This window comes from Heterodontus francisci, chromosome 24, assembly GCF_036365525.1.
Source record: "Heterodontus francisci isolate sHetFra1 chromosome 24, sHetFra1.hap1, whole genome shotgun sequence".
Taxonomy (NCBI): Eukaryota; Metazoa; Chordata; class Chondrichthyes; order Heterodontiformes; family Heterodontidae; genus Heterodontus; species Heterodontus francisci.
In genome coordinates this window covers 15839759-15857806 of record NC_090394.1, presented here as the reverse complement: position 1 = coordinate 15857806, position 18048 = coordinate 15839759, and the positions used below count along the sequence as shown (strand labels likewise).

At 40.9% G+C, this 18048-nt stretch overlaps 1 protein-coding gene and 1 non-coding gene across 6 annotated transcripts in view; both read left to right on the top strand.

Annotated features, from left to right (window-relative positions):
* The window catches only part of LOC137383211 (E3 ubiquitin-protein ligase MGRN1-like), a 257889-nt gene that overhangs the window by 512 nt on the left and 239329 nt on the right, over positions 1-18048 (top strand). For 3 of the 5 annotated variants that reach the window (XM_068055699.1, XM_068055698.1, XM_068055702.1), the window contains exon 1: positions 5942-6071. The exons of 1 other annotated variant lie outside the window; for it this stretch is intronic. In XM_068055699.1, coding sequence (XP_067911800.1) covers positions 5957-6071 — 115 coding nt within the window. In that variant the 5' untranslated portion in view covers positions 5942-5956. Of the gene's footprint in view, positions 1-5941; positions 6072-6145; positions 6602-18048 lie in introns of those variants that run through there. One more of the 5 variants, XM_068055700.1, reaches the window with a different exon arrangement.
* On the top strand, positions 1639-1710 carry trnaa-cgc (transfer RNA alanine (anticodon CGC)). The gene has a single exon. It is a non-coding gene; the product is annotated as a tRNA-Ala (tRNA).

Here is an 18048-nt window from a genome sequence, read left to right as displayed (position 1 = left end):
TATTATTAGTCAATGTGGTCATGCTTAATCAGATTCTTAAAATACCTATATCATTGCATTTTTCCAACTCATTTTATACTCATCTTCCATACTAATGTAAACAGAAGTGTGTATACTTTTTACGACCTTGGGATCGGAACTCCTGCTTTTGATTGCGCTACAGGGACTGAAACTTCCTCTGAATATAATTCCTTTGACCTTGTACTGTACTCCGTGCAGTAGAAGCATAGTTGTATCGGAATTAGTAAAATACACTAGACCCGCTGGCATTTTTATTTGGAATTGCATTTACACATCTTTTAAAGAGCCTTCATTGGGATACATTGATCTCGGAACTGCAGGAATTTGACAAGAACTTATCACATCCCAGAGGTCTGCATTGCCAATTGAGAATACCCTTTACCCATTTATAGCACTATAGCATTGCAAATCCAAAGGGGAAGGACAGCAGGCCATAATCGTTTGGGGGAAAAAAACGGTCAAATATATTAGAAATCACGTTGAAATGAACCAAAGCAATGTATAAATGCACATAAATAAAAGCAAAACACTGCGGATGCTAGAAATCTGGAAAAAAAACCCCAATGTGCTGGCAATACTCAGCAGGTCCGGCAGCATCTGGCGAGAGAAATAGAGTTAATGTTTCAAAACTGATGTATTCGCTGCTCACAATGCGGTATCCTCTACATTGGAGAGACCAAATCAGATCAGAAAAGACAAAAATGTAGCAGGTTTTCTTTTTAAGCTACAGGATATTGAAGCAAAGTAGATTCCACATTGGTGTTGGAAAATTTGAATATTATCATTATTGTGTATGTTTCAAGTAATTAACTGCAATTATATATTTGATTATCATGTAAAATGTGACAGCAGAAGGACATGCAATACCTTTCAGTGATCAGTATAAAAATGAGCTATTAATATAAAATTAAAACAAAACCATAAGATTTTACTTACTAATATTTATTGCTTTATTAACTCCTTATAATACAAGTTCATTCTAGACAAGAATAAGTTAAAATCAAATTTGTTTGGAAAATTCTGCTAGCTGTATAAGAGGAATTAACTTTGTGACATAGTGTACCTAGATTTCCAAAAAGCCTTTAACAAAATATGGCACAAAAATATTGGTAAAAATTTCATCAGATGAACTTCCAGGACAGATATCTACAGCTGAGAAGAATGGTTAATTGTAAAGGCTGAAAAAAGAAGTAAATTATAGAACTACATTTTATTGTGTCAATACAGATTTGGTCACTTGAGTTAAGTGTAAAACCATAAGGAAAAATGCAAAAACAAAAATGTGAGATACATCACACCTAATTGTTTAACTGCAAAGGGAGCATGTGATCTGCACTTTGGCATCTTGCAAAATCTCCTGAGAAATCTCCAGTGACCCGGGTTCAATTCTGGGTACTGCCTGTGTGGAGTTTGCAAGTTCTCCCTGTGTCTGCGTGGGTTTCCTCCAGGTGCTCCGGTTTCCTCCCACATGCCAAAGACTTGCAGGTTGATAGGTAAATTGGCCATTATAAATTGCCCGTAGTATAGGTAGGTGGTGGGGATGTGGTAGGAGTATGGAATTAGTGTAGGATTAGTATATAATAGTATATTAGTATATAAGTATATAATGGGATGGCTGGGGATGTAGCTCAGTGGTAGAGCGCATGCTTCGCATGTATGAGGTCCTGGGTTCGATCCCCAGCATCTCCAAACTGTTTCCCCTCGCATCCCCTCGCATCCCCTCCTCCCACCGGCACCATCCTACACCTGTGTAGGGGCCCCAACAACCCCACTGCCTTGTGGGCGTCTCAGGAGAGACCAAGGCTAAGGGAGTAAACCCTAACAGATAATCCGGAGCGGAACCCCATAGGTGGTCATATGTCACCTTTGGCATGTTTCCGGCAGTTCCTGCAGCCATACTGGTGCCAAATGTTGTGCCCTGCACTCCTTTGGACCCCACCAGAAAGGCCGAGAGGGGGGTTTTGACGACTGGGCAACTCTCAACCTCCATAAACTTGTCCAGGCATGCACCATGGAGAGGTCACTCCATAGTTGCCTCACAGCGACTGAAACAACACGGAAGGCAGCAGTTACGGGTTATAAGTCCAGATAAATTGGCGTAGAAACTGGGCGCCACGGGTTGCCTTTGTCAGTGGGAGAGGTACTGTGCAACAGCCCCGACAAACAAATTTCTCTGCAGCACCTGTGGAAGAGCCTGTCACTCTAGAATTGTCCTTTATAGCCACTCCAGGCGCTGCTTCACAAACCACTGACCACCTCCAGGCGCGTATCCATTGTCTCTCAAGATAAGGAGGCCCAAAAGAAAGGAAAGAAGAAGAGTATAAATGGGTGGTTGATGGTCGGCACAGACTCGGTGGGCCGAAGGGCCTGTTTCAGTGCTGTATCTCTAAATCTAAATGCACAAGGATGGCCAGAACAACTCCCCCACCCCTCCTTAATGGCCAAATATGTTGTAATTAATCAGATACAATTTGATTCTTTTGATGTGATTTTTTTTAACCTAGTAAATGTGTATGGCACAGCAGGCCTGTAAAATCTCATAGATTTTGCAATTAGTGTAAATATTAGCATATGAATGCTTAGTTCTGTAAATCATCGAATGCCTCTGCTAAACCAGAACACAAAGAAATTTAACTGAAATCCATTACTTTTGTAGGCTATTATTTGTACCATATAATTTAAGGCCAGACATTTTTTTGGAGTCTCATAGTAGTTGATGGTCTCACAAACTCGGAAGAAAAATTCCTTATTTTTTTTTGCATGCTATAAATTTTAATTTTCAGCCATATTATTGCCATCTGTTTTATTGCTCTTGAAATAATAATACAGTATTATTGGAGATGGCTGTGGTTTGCGTTGCTCCTTCTTTGTGATATCTATACCTAGTCATTAGGATAGTTATCTCAATAATTCTTGAGGATGAGAATCATACATGTTGAAAAAGAGTGCATATTGAAAGGTATTGAAGAATACGCAGTCTCTTAGTCACAATTCCTGTCCTTAAATATTCAGTGAGTAATATATGCATACTTTTTGATGAAGAGGTGTAGTCAAATAGCTGGGAAAGTTGCTAAGTAGAATAGGACATTTATTTAAGTATTAAAGAAAAATCACAACTTTTTGGCTACACCATTAACAAGGGGAAAGATTAAACATTTTTGGCTTTATTAAACGTTTCAACTACCATTTATTTGCAAAATGAATAAAATGCACAAGTTGATGAAAGTGCGAGTAACATTGCAACGAGGAAAACAGGTCATCGGAACAAGGCAAGCAAGAATGTGTCTCCTTAACCAATCAGATTGAAAGATTGTGAAAGTAATCTCCAAAAAGAGAGAATCTAACCATCTCCCCATGACATTCAACAACATTACCATTGCTGAATCCCCTACTATCAACATTATGGGGGTTACCATTGACCAGAAACTGATCTGGAGCAGGCAAATAAATACTGTAGCTGCAAGAGCAGGTCAGAGACTGGAAATTCTGTGGCAGTAACCCACTTCCTGACTCCCCAAAGCCTGTCCACCATCCACAATGGAACAAGTTAGGAGTGTGATGGAATACTCTCCACTTGGATGGATGAGTGTGGCTCCAACAACACTCAGGAAACTCAACACAATCCAGGACAAAGCAGCCTGCTTGATCGACACCCCATCCACCACCTTCAACATTCATTCCCTCCACCACCGATGCACAATGTCAGCAGTGTGGGACGGTGGTGCAGTGGTTAGCACCGCAGCTTCACAACTCCAGCGACCTGGGTTCAGTTCTGGGTACTGCCTGTGCGGAGTTTGCAAGTTCCCCCTGTGTCTGCGTGGGTTTCCGCCGGATGCTCCGGTTTCCTCCCACAGCCAAAGACTTGCAGGTTGATAGGTAAATTGGCCATTGTAAATTGCCAATGAGAAAATTTGGTCCATGTATGAGAAACATCATCTATCATGTTTATCTTAAGCCAGAGAGCATAAAATGGAACCATGGACAAGGAAATATAGTTATGAAAGAAAGACTCACAACTATATAGCAACTTTCATGACCTCAGAACATCCCAAAAGCCTTCCCAGCCAATGAGGTACTTTTGAAGTGTAGTCATTGTTGTAAATAGAAAACATGACAGCCAATTAGTGCACAACACGATCCCACAAACAGCAATTAGATAAATGACCAGATAATCTCTCAATAATGTTGATTGAGGGATAAATATTGTCCAGGAAACTAGGAAGAATCCTCCTGCTCATCATTGTAATAGCACCATGAAATCTTTTACGTCCATCTGAGATGCCAGATGGGAGTTCAGTTTAATGTTTCATCTGAGATGACAGGGCAGTGGGTTTAGTTTTGGATTGCTCCAACAGACTAATTAGGCAAGTGACCTTTCTCTGTACTGTAAAGTTGTACTGTATTATTTTCAGGTAGGGTCAGTGCAAGGAACATTAAGGGACTCAATTTAATCTGAAACCTTAATTTTATTTGCTTAACTTGTGTATAGGAAAGATGCTGCAGCATGTTATATTTGTTTCTGCATGAACTATTGTGCGCTATTTTAAAAGTCAATTTTAATTAAGTAACAGAAACAAGCCATTTTTCAATACAACAATGAATCCTTAATCAGTAAATAACAAAAAAGAAATGCAAAGATCCTTCTCTGCATCATTGGGGATCTGGGTGGAGGGTGTTGCACTGTGTAGTGCCATTCATATGATTTTGAGCCACTTCACACATATCAAGGTTACTTGTAATATCTGCAGCCTGGGTGGGAAGACCTTTTCATGGGTCTGTTTCTGGGCCTGACAAAAATAATGATTCACAGGTCCAGCATATGCATGATCGGGAGGGAGGGCCACTATGGCTGCCTGCCTCTCTTCAGTCTTATTTATTTATTTTTTATTTAGAGATACAGCATTGAAACAGGCCCTTTAATTGACAATAATAATAATGGACGATAATATTATGATTTAGCAGCAACATAAGTTTCTCTTAGTTTGATTGGCCCTCATGTTCAAATTATTGTATTACTGATGCCACCTCCTGTTTCTTTGGCCCAGTGTCACCTTTTCTTGGTCTAATCAAATTAAGCAACAATATTTATCCAGACGCCTTGGTTAATACAGAAATGCTTCCAATACCAAACTAACATTTCTGTGGTAGTGTCTTTTAAACAATGTTGGCTTTAGTTATGTTACAAAATTCACAAACAAGTCTGCCCAAGGTGTGGCAGTGTGTACAATATGAGTAAATTGTGTGGAGTTTGCAAGTTCTCCCTGTGAACGTGTGGGTTTTCGCCGGGTGCTCCGGTTTCCTCCCACAGCCAAAGACTCGCAGGTGATAGGTAAATTGGCCATTGTAAATTGCCCCCAGTGTAGGTAGGTGGTAGGGAATATGGGATTACTGTAAGGTTAGTATAAATGGTTGGTTGTTGGTCGGCACAGACTCGGTGGGCCGAAGGGCCTGTTTCAGTGCTGTATCTCTAAATAAATAAATAAAATTGCAGCTCACCACCACCTTCTCAAGGGCAATTAGGGATGTGCAATAAATGCTGGCCTGGCCAGCGACACCTACATCCCATGAATGAATAAAAAAAATAGGGCAAAGTATCTTACATGAACCCTTTATTGAAAAGATTGTGTTCCTTGAAAGAACTGTTTACAGCCACCGTTCATGACTCAGCAAGTTGTTTTTTTCAGCAGCTGAATTATATAGATCAGGACGTTTCGGGTTTATCCAGTGACTCCTGCTAGATGTGCGGCTATATCATCTGGTAAAGATAGTTGTGATGCTCCTACCCCTCGATCAGATAATCTGCCCAGCAACATGCACACATGTTAAGAGTCAGATACGACTAAGGGCAGAGCTACTAGATAACATCCACAGAACTATAATGCCAGCAGGAGGTCAAAACAATGGTGGGGCAAGAAAAATTAAAGTGTAAAAATAAATGGTCCCGCCCACAGAGAGCTTCCAGGCTTTGCAGTGGAAGCGAAGAGGAACGGCCTGCGACCACAGCGCTGCCAGACAGGCACCGGAAATGAGGGACCGACACCGCATCATGGGTATTGTAGTCTTTTCAGTCACCAACCAGGGCCATAAACCACCCCCTTGAACTACAACTCCCACAGTCCATCGTGAGTCTAGTCCAGGGCCTATAGACTGCCGGCAGGGAAAGTTTGCGACCGTTTTATGACGGAACAAAAAATGTTCTTTTGTTGGTGTTTTTCTCCAGTGATTGGAAACATGAATTAGTCTTTGTTCCGTTGGACTTTGTTTTTGGTTTGTGCTTTGACAGGGAGCAGCACCCTCTGAATAGTGTCCACCGCTGTGTTTTATTTGAGTGTAGGTTGATGAGGATTGCAGTAGGGCCTGTGTGTGTGTGTTATAGTCTGTGAGGGCAGAAGTTTCCCTGGCCCTAAGCGGGAGCTTTACCCTGCCGCCGCTGCATTCGGTCCCAGCATACGCTGCCTGCTTTGTGGCGCATTCTTCACTCAGAGGGAAACCATGGGCTCGGTGCTAAGCCGCAGAATCGCAGGAGTCGAGGATATCGATATCCAGGCCAATTCGGCCTACAGATACCCACCGAAATCTGGTAAGGCAGAGCGACAACACACGGGACTCATCTCCATCGACTCTCGGTTGTAATCATTTCTGCATTTAGTGATAGTTTACATGAATCTGTCTAGGAATTCCCGAAGGCGGGGGAGTGAAAATACCTCACATAACTCTGCTCTTATCTTTCGAGGCGATTATATGATTAGAATTGGCCTTTATAGCCACTCCAGGCGCTGCTTCACAAACCACTGACCACCTCCAGGCGCTTATCCATTGTCTCTCGAGATAAGGAGGCCAAAGAAGAATATGATTAGAATATAGAGAGGTTAAGTGAGTGAGCAACAAGGTGGCAGATGGAGTATAATGTGGGGAAGTGTGAGGTTACTCCCTTTAGTAGTCAGAATAGAAAAGCAGATTTTTAAAAAAGGCGTGAAACGTGTAAATGCTTATGTTCAGAGGGACTTGGGTGTGCTTGTACAAGGAACTCAAAGTTACAAGTGATTCGGAAGGCAAATGGCACATTGGCCTTTATTACAAGGGGATTGGAGTACAGTATTGAAGTCTTGACACAGTTATGTAGGGCTTTGGTGAGACCACACCTGGAATACTGTGTGCAGTTTGGTCTCCAAATTTTAGGGAAGGATGTACTTGCATTGGAGGCAGTACAGCAAAGGCTCACTCAGTTGGTCCTTGGGATGAGAGGGTTGTCTATGTTGAGAGGCTGAGTAAACTGGACCTACACTCTCTGGAGTTTAGAAGAATGAGAGATACTCTCATTGAAACATAAGATTCTGAAGGGGCTTGACAAGGTAGACACTGAGAGGTTGTTTCCCCTGGCTGGGAATTTAGAACACAGGGAGCACAGTCTCAGGAAAAGAGGTTGATCATTTAGGACTGAGATGAGATTTCTTCACTCAGAGGGTTGTGAATTTTTGGAATTGTCTACCCCAGAGGGTTGTGTATACTCCATTGTTGAGTATGTTCAAGGCTGAAATAGATGAGAGTTTTGGTGTCTGAAAATCAAGGGTTTTGCAGAGCTAGTGGGGAAAGTAGTTGAGGTAGAAGATTCGTCATGATTGCATTGAATGGCAGAGCAGACTTGAGGGGCCATATGGTTTGATCCTGCTCCTATTTCTTATAAATTGTTCACCCTTTATTTTGCACAGAGAGTATTGTCCCAATTGGGACATCAGATCTAGATATTCAGGAAATTGTATTGCTGTAGTAGCCTTGAATTTTCTTCTTGTGTATGGTGTTACTGGCTGTATAATTTTGTTTTTAAAAATGTTTTTGGAAATAAGTTTTAAATATGACCACTTTGAATAGTTACTAAGTTAGATTGTGTAATATTATAGGTTTGTAGAGGGAGTTTAGTATCATGTTGGATTATTGAAATGCGTGTGTTTAAACCAGCGTTAAATGGTTCAGAATCCCAATTGGATTTATTCACAATCCTGGTAGTAATTTTTTATGGTGCTGCTGAAAGTGCTGTTTCTCAGATATACCCTTTAACAAATGATGGCCAGGTGATTTAAGTGGAACCCCTAATATATTTAATTTTTTGGTGTTTGCATATATGAAAAAAATATTAACTTTAAAGTTGATGTGTATATACATGTAATTTATCTAATCCATTTTATACCATATGTTTGGAGAATATATATTCACTGGTGTATATCACATCTAAACATTTTATAGATATTGCTGCGAGTTGATACAATTTTGGCTAAGCACAGCAAAATCTCAGCAATACTGATGATTTATGGCCATTTGACACTGAGCTTCTGATCCCATGCCCTCTTCATCACAACAATTATCTGCTTCCAGCTCTAAAACATTTCTTGTCTCAGCTCATCTGCCATTGAAATACCTGTACATGTCTTTGTTACCTCTAGACTTGGTTACTCCAGTACTCTTTTGGCCATGCATCCTCCACAAACCTCAACTCATCCAAAACTCTGATGTCTGTCTCCAATCCTGTGCTAGGTTTTCCACATCTGTCACTAGGATGCTTGATGCTGCCCCGGTGCATCAGGTTTAAATATTTTCTCCTCATGGTTAATTCTCGTCATACTCTCCCTTCTTCCTTTCTCTGGTAACCTTCTCCAACCCTGTAACCAACCCTTGTCCCCAACCAAAACTCTATTTCTCTCTCTCTGACCTCTTGGACATCTCTTTTACCTCCCCACCACCCCCCCCCCCCCCCCCCCCCCATGTTGGTAGTAGTGCCTTCAGCAGTCAATAAACAGCTCCCAATGGCATGACTGATTAGAAGAGAAACTGGGAAGATGGTGGAATAGTGGTCATAGTCGTAGCTTCATTTGCGGCACAGAAGGAGGCCATTCGGCCCATTATGTCCATTCCAGCTCTCTACGGAGCTATGCAGTCAGTCCCACTCCCCAAATTGATCCCTGTAGCCCTGCAAGTTTATTTCTCTCAGGTGGCCATCCAACTTCCTCTTGTAATCATTGATCATCTTTGCTTCCACCACCCTTGTGGGCAGCAAGTTCCAGGTCATTACCACCCGCTGTGTAAAAAAAAAAAAAAGTGCTTCCACATATTCCCCCTACATCTTTTGCCCAAAACTTGCAATCTGTGTCCCCTAGTCCTTGTACCATTTATTAATGGGAACAGCTGTTCCTTATCTAACCTATCTAAGCCTGCCATAATCTTGTACACTTCTATTAAATCTCCCCTCAATCTCCTTTGTTCTAAGGAGAACAAACCCATCTTTTCCAACCTAACCTTGCAACTAAAATTCTCCATCCTTGGAACCTTTCTGGTAAATCTCCTTTGCACCCTCTCAAGGAATTCCTGAAGTGTGGTGACCAGAACTGGAATGTCACTGAACTGGTAATCCAGAGACCCAGCCTAATGCCCTTGCAGCACGGGCTCACATTCCACTATGGCAGCTGGTGGAATGTAAAATTCAGTTAATTAATAAATTTAATTAATTAAAAATCTGGAATTGTCTCAGTGCCATGAAACTATCATTGACTGCTGTAAAAACCTACCTGGTTCACTAATGACCTCTAGGGAAGGAAATCTGCTGTCCTTACCTTGTGTACATGTGACTCCAGACCCACAGCAATGTGGTTGACTCGTAACTGCCCTCTGAAATGGCCTAGCAAGCCACTCAGATCAAGAACAACAAATGCTGACCTGCCAGCGATACCAATATCCCATGAAAGAAAAAGTAACTGATAAACTGATGGAACCACTATCTGTTTTTATCAGTAACTCAACAGCATAGTACTAAAAATAAAGTTCCTAACATAATCACACAAAAATTAATAAACATAGCCATACAGTTGTCACCGCCTTTATGTTTGAAATCTGTCCAGCTGTTTTTGTGTCCTGGAGTGTGACCCTATCACAAGCCTGGAGCAATAGTTTTAAGTATGTAGCCTTTTTTAATGCTGCTTTTTTGCCTCTTTTATTTTAAAATTAAACTCTACCCTATTGTACATGCATTGATTTTTAACCCTGCAATCTATGCATATATGACTATGCTCCATTATATGTGGGACTTTTTCTTTGTTTTAATATTCTTGAGGAAAAATTGTTTTTTCTGTTTTTTTTCATTATATCCTCCCACTATAGAGGTGGATTGCTTATGTTTAACTTTCGACCATCGTGTCTTTCCACGTATTATCGTTTCTTATTATTTGTGGAATTTTTGCTTTCTCTTTTTATTATATTTCTTGCTGTTTCATTTTCATTCTTGCATTGTTATTGTCCATTAAAAAAAAAAGTTGTCTGCTGCTTTGTTGTCCCCAGTTCCATTCTCTGTTATGTGATTCATGCGACCCATGCTTATCAGAGCACTGCCCCCCCGCCACCACCCCGGGACGCTGGTGGCTGGGGATGCATCCATGTGTTTTAAAAAAAAAATATGACTTGAGGCTACAAAAGCAGCCGGTCATCCAGCTCAGTGTAAGCAATGCCACATGAGAGCTGTTGGGTATACTGTAAAATTGATGAATTGTGTTATATATATTTTACAAAGCTGACTATCTTAAAAGCAAACAATAAAATATTTATTTTTATCTGCCTTCTCTTCAGGCTCTAGTTTCCTTCACTACTCTTCAATTTCTATTTTGTAGTTTTTTTTTCCTATCACTTCTCTATATATTTTTACTAAGTGCAACTTAGACATATGTAGCCCCTTATCATGTGTTCCAGAAACATCCCAAAGCACTGCACACTGTTTATTTTAGTAATTCTTTGGGATGTATGTGGCGCTTGCAAGACCGATTTATTGTTCAGGTTTGATTACTCTTGAGAAGGTGGAAGTGAGCATTCATGAATTGCTGAAGTCCATGTGGTGAAGGTACTCCTACAGTGCTGTTAGGTAGGGAGTTCCAGGAACTTGACCCAGCAACAGTGAAGGAATGATGAAATATGGCCAAGTCAGGTTGGTGTGTGACTTGTGGGGGACTTTGGGGAGATGGTGTTTCAATGCATTTGGTGCCCTTGTCCCTCTAGGTGGTGGAGGTCGTAGTTTTCAGGGATGCTATCGAAGAAGAATTGTCTACTTGCTGCAGTGCATCTTGTAGATAGTTCACACTGCAGCCAGTAGTGGAGGTAATTGATGTTTAAACTAGTGGATCAGGTGCCGATAAAGTGGACTGCTCTGTCCTGGATGGTTAAGCTTCTTGAATGGTGCTGCAACTGTACCAGCCAGGCAAGTGGAGAGTATTTCATCGTGCAGCTTGTGTTTGTAGGTAGTGGGGTTTCTTTGGGGAGTCGAGAGATGAGTCACTTGCCACAGAATACCCATACAGCAAATTACTTAATGCAATGACTGTTAGGTCGACAAAACTACTAAATTTAATAATTTTTCTTTTTTCCCATTAACGCACCATTATCTTTTTGGAAGCAAGATAACTTTGCTGGAAATCTATCTCTGATGGAAAGAGTTTCAGAAGTATTTCAGTTAACCAGGAGATGTTTATTTAGATTTGATATCTTAACATCAGAGCGCTAGATCAAACTGCTGATGTTTTCTGGAGTGAAATGTTAACCTGCTGGGTATTTCCAGTATGTTCTGATTTTTTTTAAATTTCAGATTTCCAGCATCTGCAGTATTTTGCTTTTGTGCTGATGTTTTCCACCTGACTGTCAGTGTCAAGAAACACAATGGTACATGATGTAACACTTGTGTGTCAGCTGTGGCTCAGATGGTAATATTTTCTCCTCTGAGTCAGATAGTTGTGTGTTCAAGTCCTGCTCCAGACCATGAGCACATCAATCTAGGCTGGAACTGGAGTGCTGCACTGTTGGAGGTGCCATCTTTTGGATGAGACATTAAATCGCGGCACTGTCTGACCTCTTGGGTGGATGTAAAAGATCTCATGGCACTTTTTCAAAGAAGAGCAGGAGAGTTATCCTTGGTGTCCCGTCCGATGTTTATCCTTCAATCAACATCACAAAAAATAGATTATCTGGCCATTATCACATTGCTGTTTGTGCAATTGCTGTTTGTGCACAAATTGGATGTTGTATTTCCTACATTTAATTTTTGAAGTCTAGTTACTGTCCTACTTAATTGGCTGTAAAGTGCTTTGGGTTAATAAAAACAAGAAATGCTGGAAATACTCAGCAGGTCTGGCAGCACCTGTGGAGAGAGAAGCAGAGTTAACGTTTCAGGTCAGTGACCCTTCATCAGAACTCCCTTGTGCTTTGGGTTGTGTAGTGGTCATGAAAGATGCTATATAAATGCAAGTCTGTCTTTCTTTCTCAGCAGCTCAGGGTGGAAATGTGTCACAGTCTATATTTAAATGAATTATTGCATCTTTGGAGCCTTGGAATTCATATATTCTCTGTATGTTTAGTGATGTCCCTCAGTTAGCCATTGCTGTGTTTAAAAACTACTACTTGGAAATATTCTGAGAAGGTGTAGAACTTGCATGATATGAAATAGCACTTGACAACTATCTGAAATTGGAAGGAGTGGCTGTGGGTATATTTTCTAATTTGCAATAACATTGGAGTAGAATTTCATGTGTTGCACCTGGGATATAGAGAGCGCTACAGAAAATGTTTGCGTTCGGGCTCAGTTCATAACGGGCCAAAATTTCCTGTAGCTGCCGAATGAATGGCGCCTGCCATTTCCTTGACTTGCCTGTACCCATTTATTTTCTATGATGTTACGATCAGGTGAGGAGGAGTCACAAGGCTTCCCTCTTGTCCTTCTCCTTGTTTCACTGCAACAGGGTTTATTCTTTTTAGAACAGTGGATGTGCTTACCACTTCAGTGAGTGTTTTACCTTTTAACTTTGTTGTGATCGTGTAAGAACCAGTTGGACAGGTTTTCTTGACTTTAAACAAGAAAGAGATGAGTTGATTGTACTTTAAAAAAAAACTAAACCCGATCGAGATAAAATAGTAAAGCTACGCTACACTTTAGCTCAGACATGCACATGAGAATCTCACACACAAATAGAGTACAGAGTGATCAGAAATAGTCTCGTTTGGATTAGAGTCCAGAACAAGTAAAAATAATATACAGTCTGTGGGGTCAGGTAATTCTGTTGTCATCCAGCTGAAGTTGTGATCTTGAAGTCACTGGCTGGTAGAAGTGCACTGACCCACCTGGTTCAAGTTTTTCTTGGAGACAAAGTTGTAAGTGGCTTTCTTCCCCAGGTTCTTTGTCTGTAGCAGTGGTAGTCTTGGATGTTCCACAGGAGCTTGTTCTTTTTGCAAAAGACTGCTAGGTTTTCCACAGATGGTGAATCGGTCACATGATTGTTCAGTGTTCTCGTTTGCAATTTACTTGGAATTGAGTCTAGGCATTTTCAATCTCTCTCCAGTCTCATTGTTTCAATGTTCACGCCCTGGAGGTATGACTCCACTGTTAATGGCTGCCAGCTTTTTAAAAGTTAACTGTCTGATGCCAGCTCTTTTTTAATGTTTAATGTAGGTTTCCAACTGATGAATTAATTGTGAACTTGAAGTTTCTGGCTGGTAGAAGAACACTTTGTGGTTGGCCCACCTGGTCCAGGTTTCTTTTGGAGACAGAGTTGTAGGTGGCTTTCTTCACTGGGGTCCCTGTCTATAGCAATGGTAGACTTGGATGATCCACAGTTGCAGACAGGTTTCAAACTTGCGATGTTATCTGGAGAGAGAGAGAGAGAGGCAGCCCCCACTGGGGTCTTTTCTGGTTAGCACTTGAAGCTTGTCTGCTTCCAAGTCTCGGGAGCTTGTTCTTTTTGCAAAATACTGCTAGTTTTTCCACAGCTTGTCACATGATTGTCCAGTGTTATTGTTTGCAATTTAGTTAGATTTGGGTCTAGGTATTTTCAATCTCTCTTGAGTCTCATTGTTACAATGTTCGCCCCTGGAAGAATGACTCAACTGTTAATGTTCCGAGATGGCTTTAAATTTTTACCATTAGAAGTGAAGTTGTTTGCCTCATGAATTTGGAATAAGCTTTGTCCTGGTTGGAACCTCATTCGACATGGATCTCCAATTCTACGTCCTGGAATATGAGGTATTTCCATGCAAATTGTGCTGGCCATCTTGGCTGCCAGCTTGTTAAAAATTAACTGTAGGATACCAGTTCCTTTTTTTAAAAGTTTCATGTAGGTTTCCAACTGAAGAATTAAAAATCCTCATTTAGTATAGCATGTTTTCTTGACAATGACCTTTCGCAATGGAAGTTGCTGTAAGTTAGAGACCCGAACAGCATAGTGCCTTGCGTGACATCTGGAACCTTTGGGAACAGGGCAAACGACTGTCTCGTTGACAAATCAGATTGAAGGATTGCTTATGAATCACAGAATTGTGAGAGCACAGCAGGAGGCCATTCAGCCCATCATGTCCGTACCGGCTCTCTGAAAGAGAAACTCCCTCAGTTCCATTCCCCTCCCTTCTGTCTGTAACCCTGCTCATTCTTCCTTTTCATATACCTGTCTAATTCCCTTTTGAATGCTTCAATTGAACCTGCCTCCACCACATTCTCACGCAGCATATAGCAGACCTTAACCACTCTCTGCGGGAAAAAGTTTTTCCTTATGTCACTTTTGCTTCTCTTACTAAATACTTCAAATCTGTGCCCTCTCATTCTCGATCCTTTCACAAGTGGGAACAGTTTCTCTCTATCTACTCTGTCGAGACCTCTCATGATTTTGAATACCTCTATCAAATCACACCTCGGCCTTCTCTTCAAGGAAAACAGTCCTAACTTCTCCAATCTATCTTCATAACTGAAATTTCTCATCCTTGGAACCATTCTTTTCTGCACTCCAATGCCCTCACATCTTTCCTAAAGTGCGGTGCCCAGAATTGGATGCAACATTCCAGCTGAGACCGAACTAGTGTCTTATACAAGTTCATCATAACTTCCTTGCTCTTGTACTCTATGCCCCTATTAATAAAGCCCAGGATACTGTATGCTTTATTAACCGCTCTCTCAACCTGTCCTGCCACCTTCAGTGACTTGTGCACAAAAACACTTGTGGCCCCTCTGCTCCTGCACCCCCTTTAGAATTGTACCCTTTATTCTATATTGTCTCTCCATATTCTTTCTACTAAAATGAATCACTTCACATTTGTCTGCATTGAACTTCATCTGCCATTCTGTCTGCCCATTCCACCAACTTGTCTATGTCCTTTTGAAGTTCTACACTATGCCCCTCAGTTCACAATGCTTTCACGTTTCGTATCATCTGCAAACTTTGAGATTGTTCTCTGTACGCCAAGGTCTAGGTCATTAATATACATCAGAAAAAGCAAGGGACCCAACACTGATCCCCGGGGAACTTCGCTACAAACCTTCCTCCAGCCCGAAAAACATCCATTAACTTTGTTTCTTGTCATTCAGCCAGTTTTGTATCCATGTTGCTACCGTCCCTTTTATTCCATGAGCTACAGGTTTGCTCACAAGTCTGTTGTGTGGCACTGTGTCACATGCCTTTTGAAAGTCCATGTACACTATATCAACAGCATTGTCCTCATCAACCCCCTCTGTTACCACCTCAAAAAAAACTCCAGCAAGTTAGTTAAACATGATTTTCCCTTAAGAAATCCATGCTGGCTTCCTTAATTAACTCTCATTTGTCCATGTGGTTATTAATTTTGTCCCGAATTATTTTTTCTAGAAGTTTCCCCACCACCAAAGTTAAACTGACTGGCTTGTAGTTGCTGGGCTTATCTTTACACCCTTTTTTTTGGAACAAGGGTATAACGTTTGCCATTCTCCAGTCCTGTGGCAGCACCCCTGAGTTAAAGGAAGACTGAAAAATTATGGCCAAGTACCTCCGCGATTTCCACCTTCACTTCCCTAGGTATCCTTGGATGCATCTCATCTGGTCCTGGTGCTTTATCCACTTTAAGTACAGACAGCCTATCTAATACTTCCTCTTTATCAATTTTAAACCCCTCTGGTGTCTGACTTACCCCCTCTTTCACCCATGCCTGGGTTGCATCTTCTTCCTTAGTAAAGACAGGTGCAAAGTATTCATTTAATACCTCAGTTATGCCCTCTGCCTCCATGTGTAAATCCCCTTTCTGATCCCTAATCAGCCCCATTCCTCCTTTTACCACCCTTTTGCTATTTATATGCCTATAGAAAACTGTGATTTCCTTTAATACTAGCTGCCAGTCTATTTTCATGCTCTCTCTTTGCTTCTCTTATTTGCTTTTTCACTTCCCCTCTGGACCTTCTAGATTCAGCCTGGTTCTCAATAGTATTTTCTACCTGGCATCTGTCATAAGCACAATTTTTCATCTTTATCTTAATCTCTGCCTCTTTTGTCATCCTGGGAACTCTGGATTTGTTTGTCCTACTTTTCCCCTTCAAAAAAACATACCTTGACTGTGCCCAAACTATTTCTTTTTTGAAGGTAGTCCAATGTTCATCTACCGGTTTTCCTGCCACTTTTGACTCCAATTTATTCGCCCCAGCTCCATTTTTACCCCATTGAAGTTGACCTTCCCCCAGTTAGTTATTCTTACCCTGGATTGCTCTTTGTCCTTTTCCATAGTCAGCCTAAACCTGATGATACAATGATCACTATCCCCTAAATGCTCTCTTCCTAATACTTGGCCCACCTCATTCCCAAGAACCAGGTCTAGCAGTGCCTCCTTTCTCGTTGGACTAACAACATATTGTTGTCGAAAAGTTTCCTCAACACACTGGGTAATGTAACTGAACAAGACAGTTTGAACCAAGAAGCCGAAGTTATCATAGCAAATGCAATTCCAGAAAGCAAAATAGAGAGGAATGGAAAGATTCAATAGAGATCGACAGAAAAAGTAAAATACATTCACTTCTTTAAAAAGAACTCTGATAAAACCTGAAAGAATGAGCATGCACAGTTGTAAAAGTTAATTTTCAGTGTCAGAGGGATCATTTGGCAGTAATTAGAGTTATAATGCCATTAAAAGGGTTCTTAGACAGAAACGGACAAACCCTAACTTTCTGTGTCGAGTTTAGTCCATTTCTATGATGTAAGTGCAGGAACTTGATACAGTTCAGTACATTTGATCAGTCAGATTTCATACAGCTTACTTGGGAGCAGCGTGTTTCAGAGAGCAACTTGCAGATTTCCGTGCTTATTTGCCTGAAGTTGTTCTGCAATTTGTGCATCAATCACGGTGAATGTCATTAGCCTCACCATTTTTACAGTAAGTTTTTGCCTAATAACGGGAAATACCTGAGTGACAGCAGTCACTTTACGATTATCATTGCTTAAGATTTAGGTCCGAGTGCTTCAGACAACATCAAATTCTCTCTTCCCATCCCATTTAACATGAAGACCTCATAGCCAGAATAGTTCTTCACTGATACCACAACACTGACGTTTCAACTACAATACAGTACAATGAAAGAATCTATCCCAGTCAGCCAAGGGAATGGAAATTAACATTTGATATGCATTCCTAAAACAAGATACTTTATCATAATGAACAAAGTTTTTGAGGCTTTGCTGTACCAGAGCTGAAACCCCAAAGCTGAAAATATTGACTTCCCTAGTCATGTCTGATAATCAGAATGAATGCTCCATTGTTTATTCTGGAATAATTGATTTAAAGCAGTGGCTTGCAGTTCATACTTCAACACACTCATGTCCTCCTGTTTTTTTTCGCTGGACAAAAATATGCTGCAAGGATTATTGTAAACTACTAAAATCTAAGTATAGCAAAAACCCTTGGTTGTAGTGGTATATTTAGGTGAAGTGGTTTAAAGTACATGATGGTATTGAAATGGAAAAATGTCCTCCTTGGCAAAATGTTTTGGATGCTTAATTTTCTTTTTTGTTTCTAAACCAGGAATAAAACTTTCAGGTTATGAGCTGGAGGCCGAGCTACAGACACTGCAATGCATCAGGCAGGGGGAAGTTACCTGGATAGAAGCAAAATACTGCGGATGCTGGAAATCTGAAATAAAAACAAGAAATGCTGGAAATACTCAGCAGATCTGGCAGCATCTGTGGAGAGAGAAGCAGAGTTAACGTATCAGGTCAGTGATGTTTCATC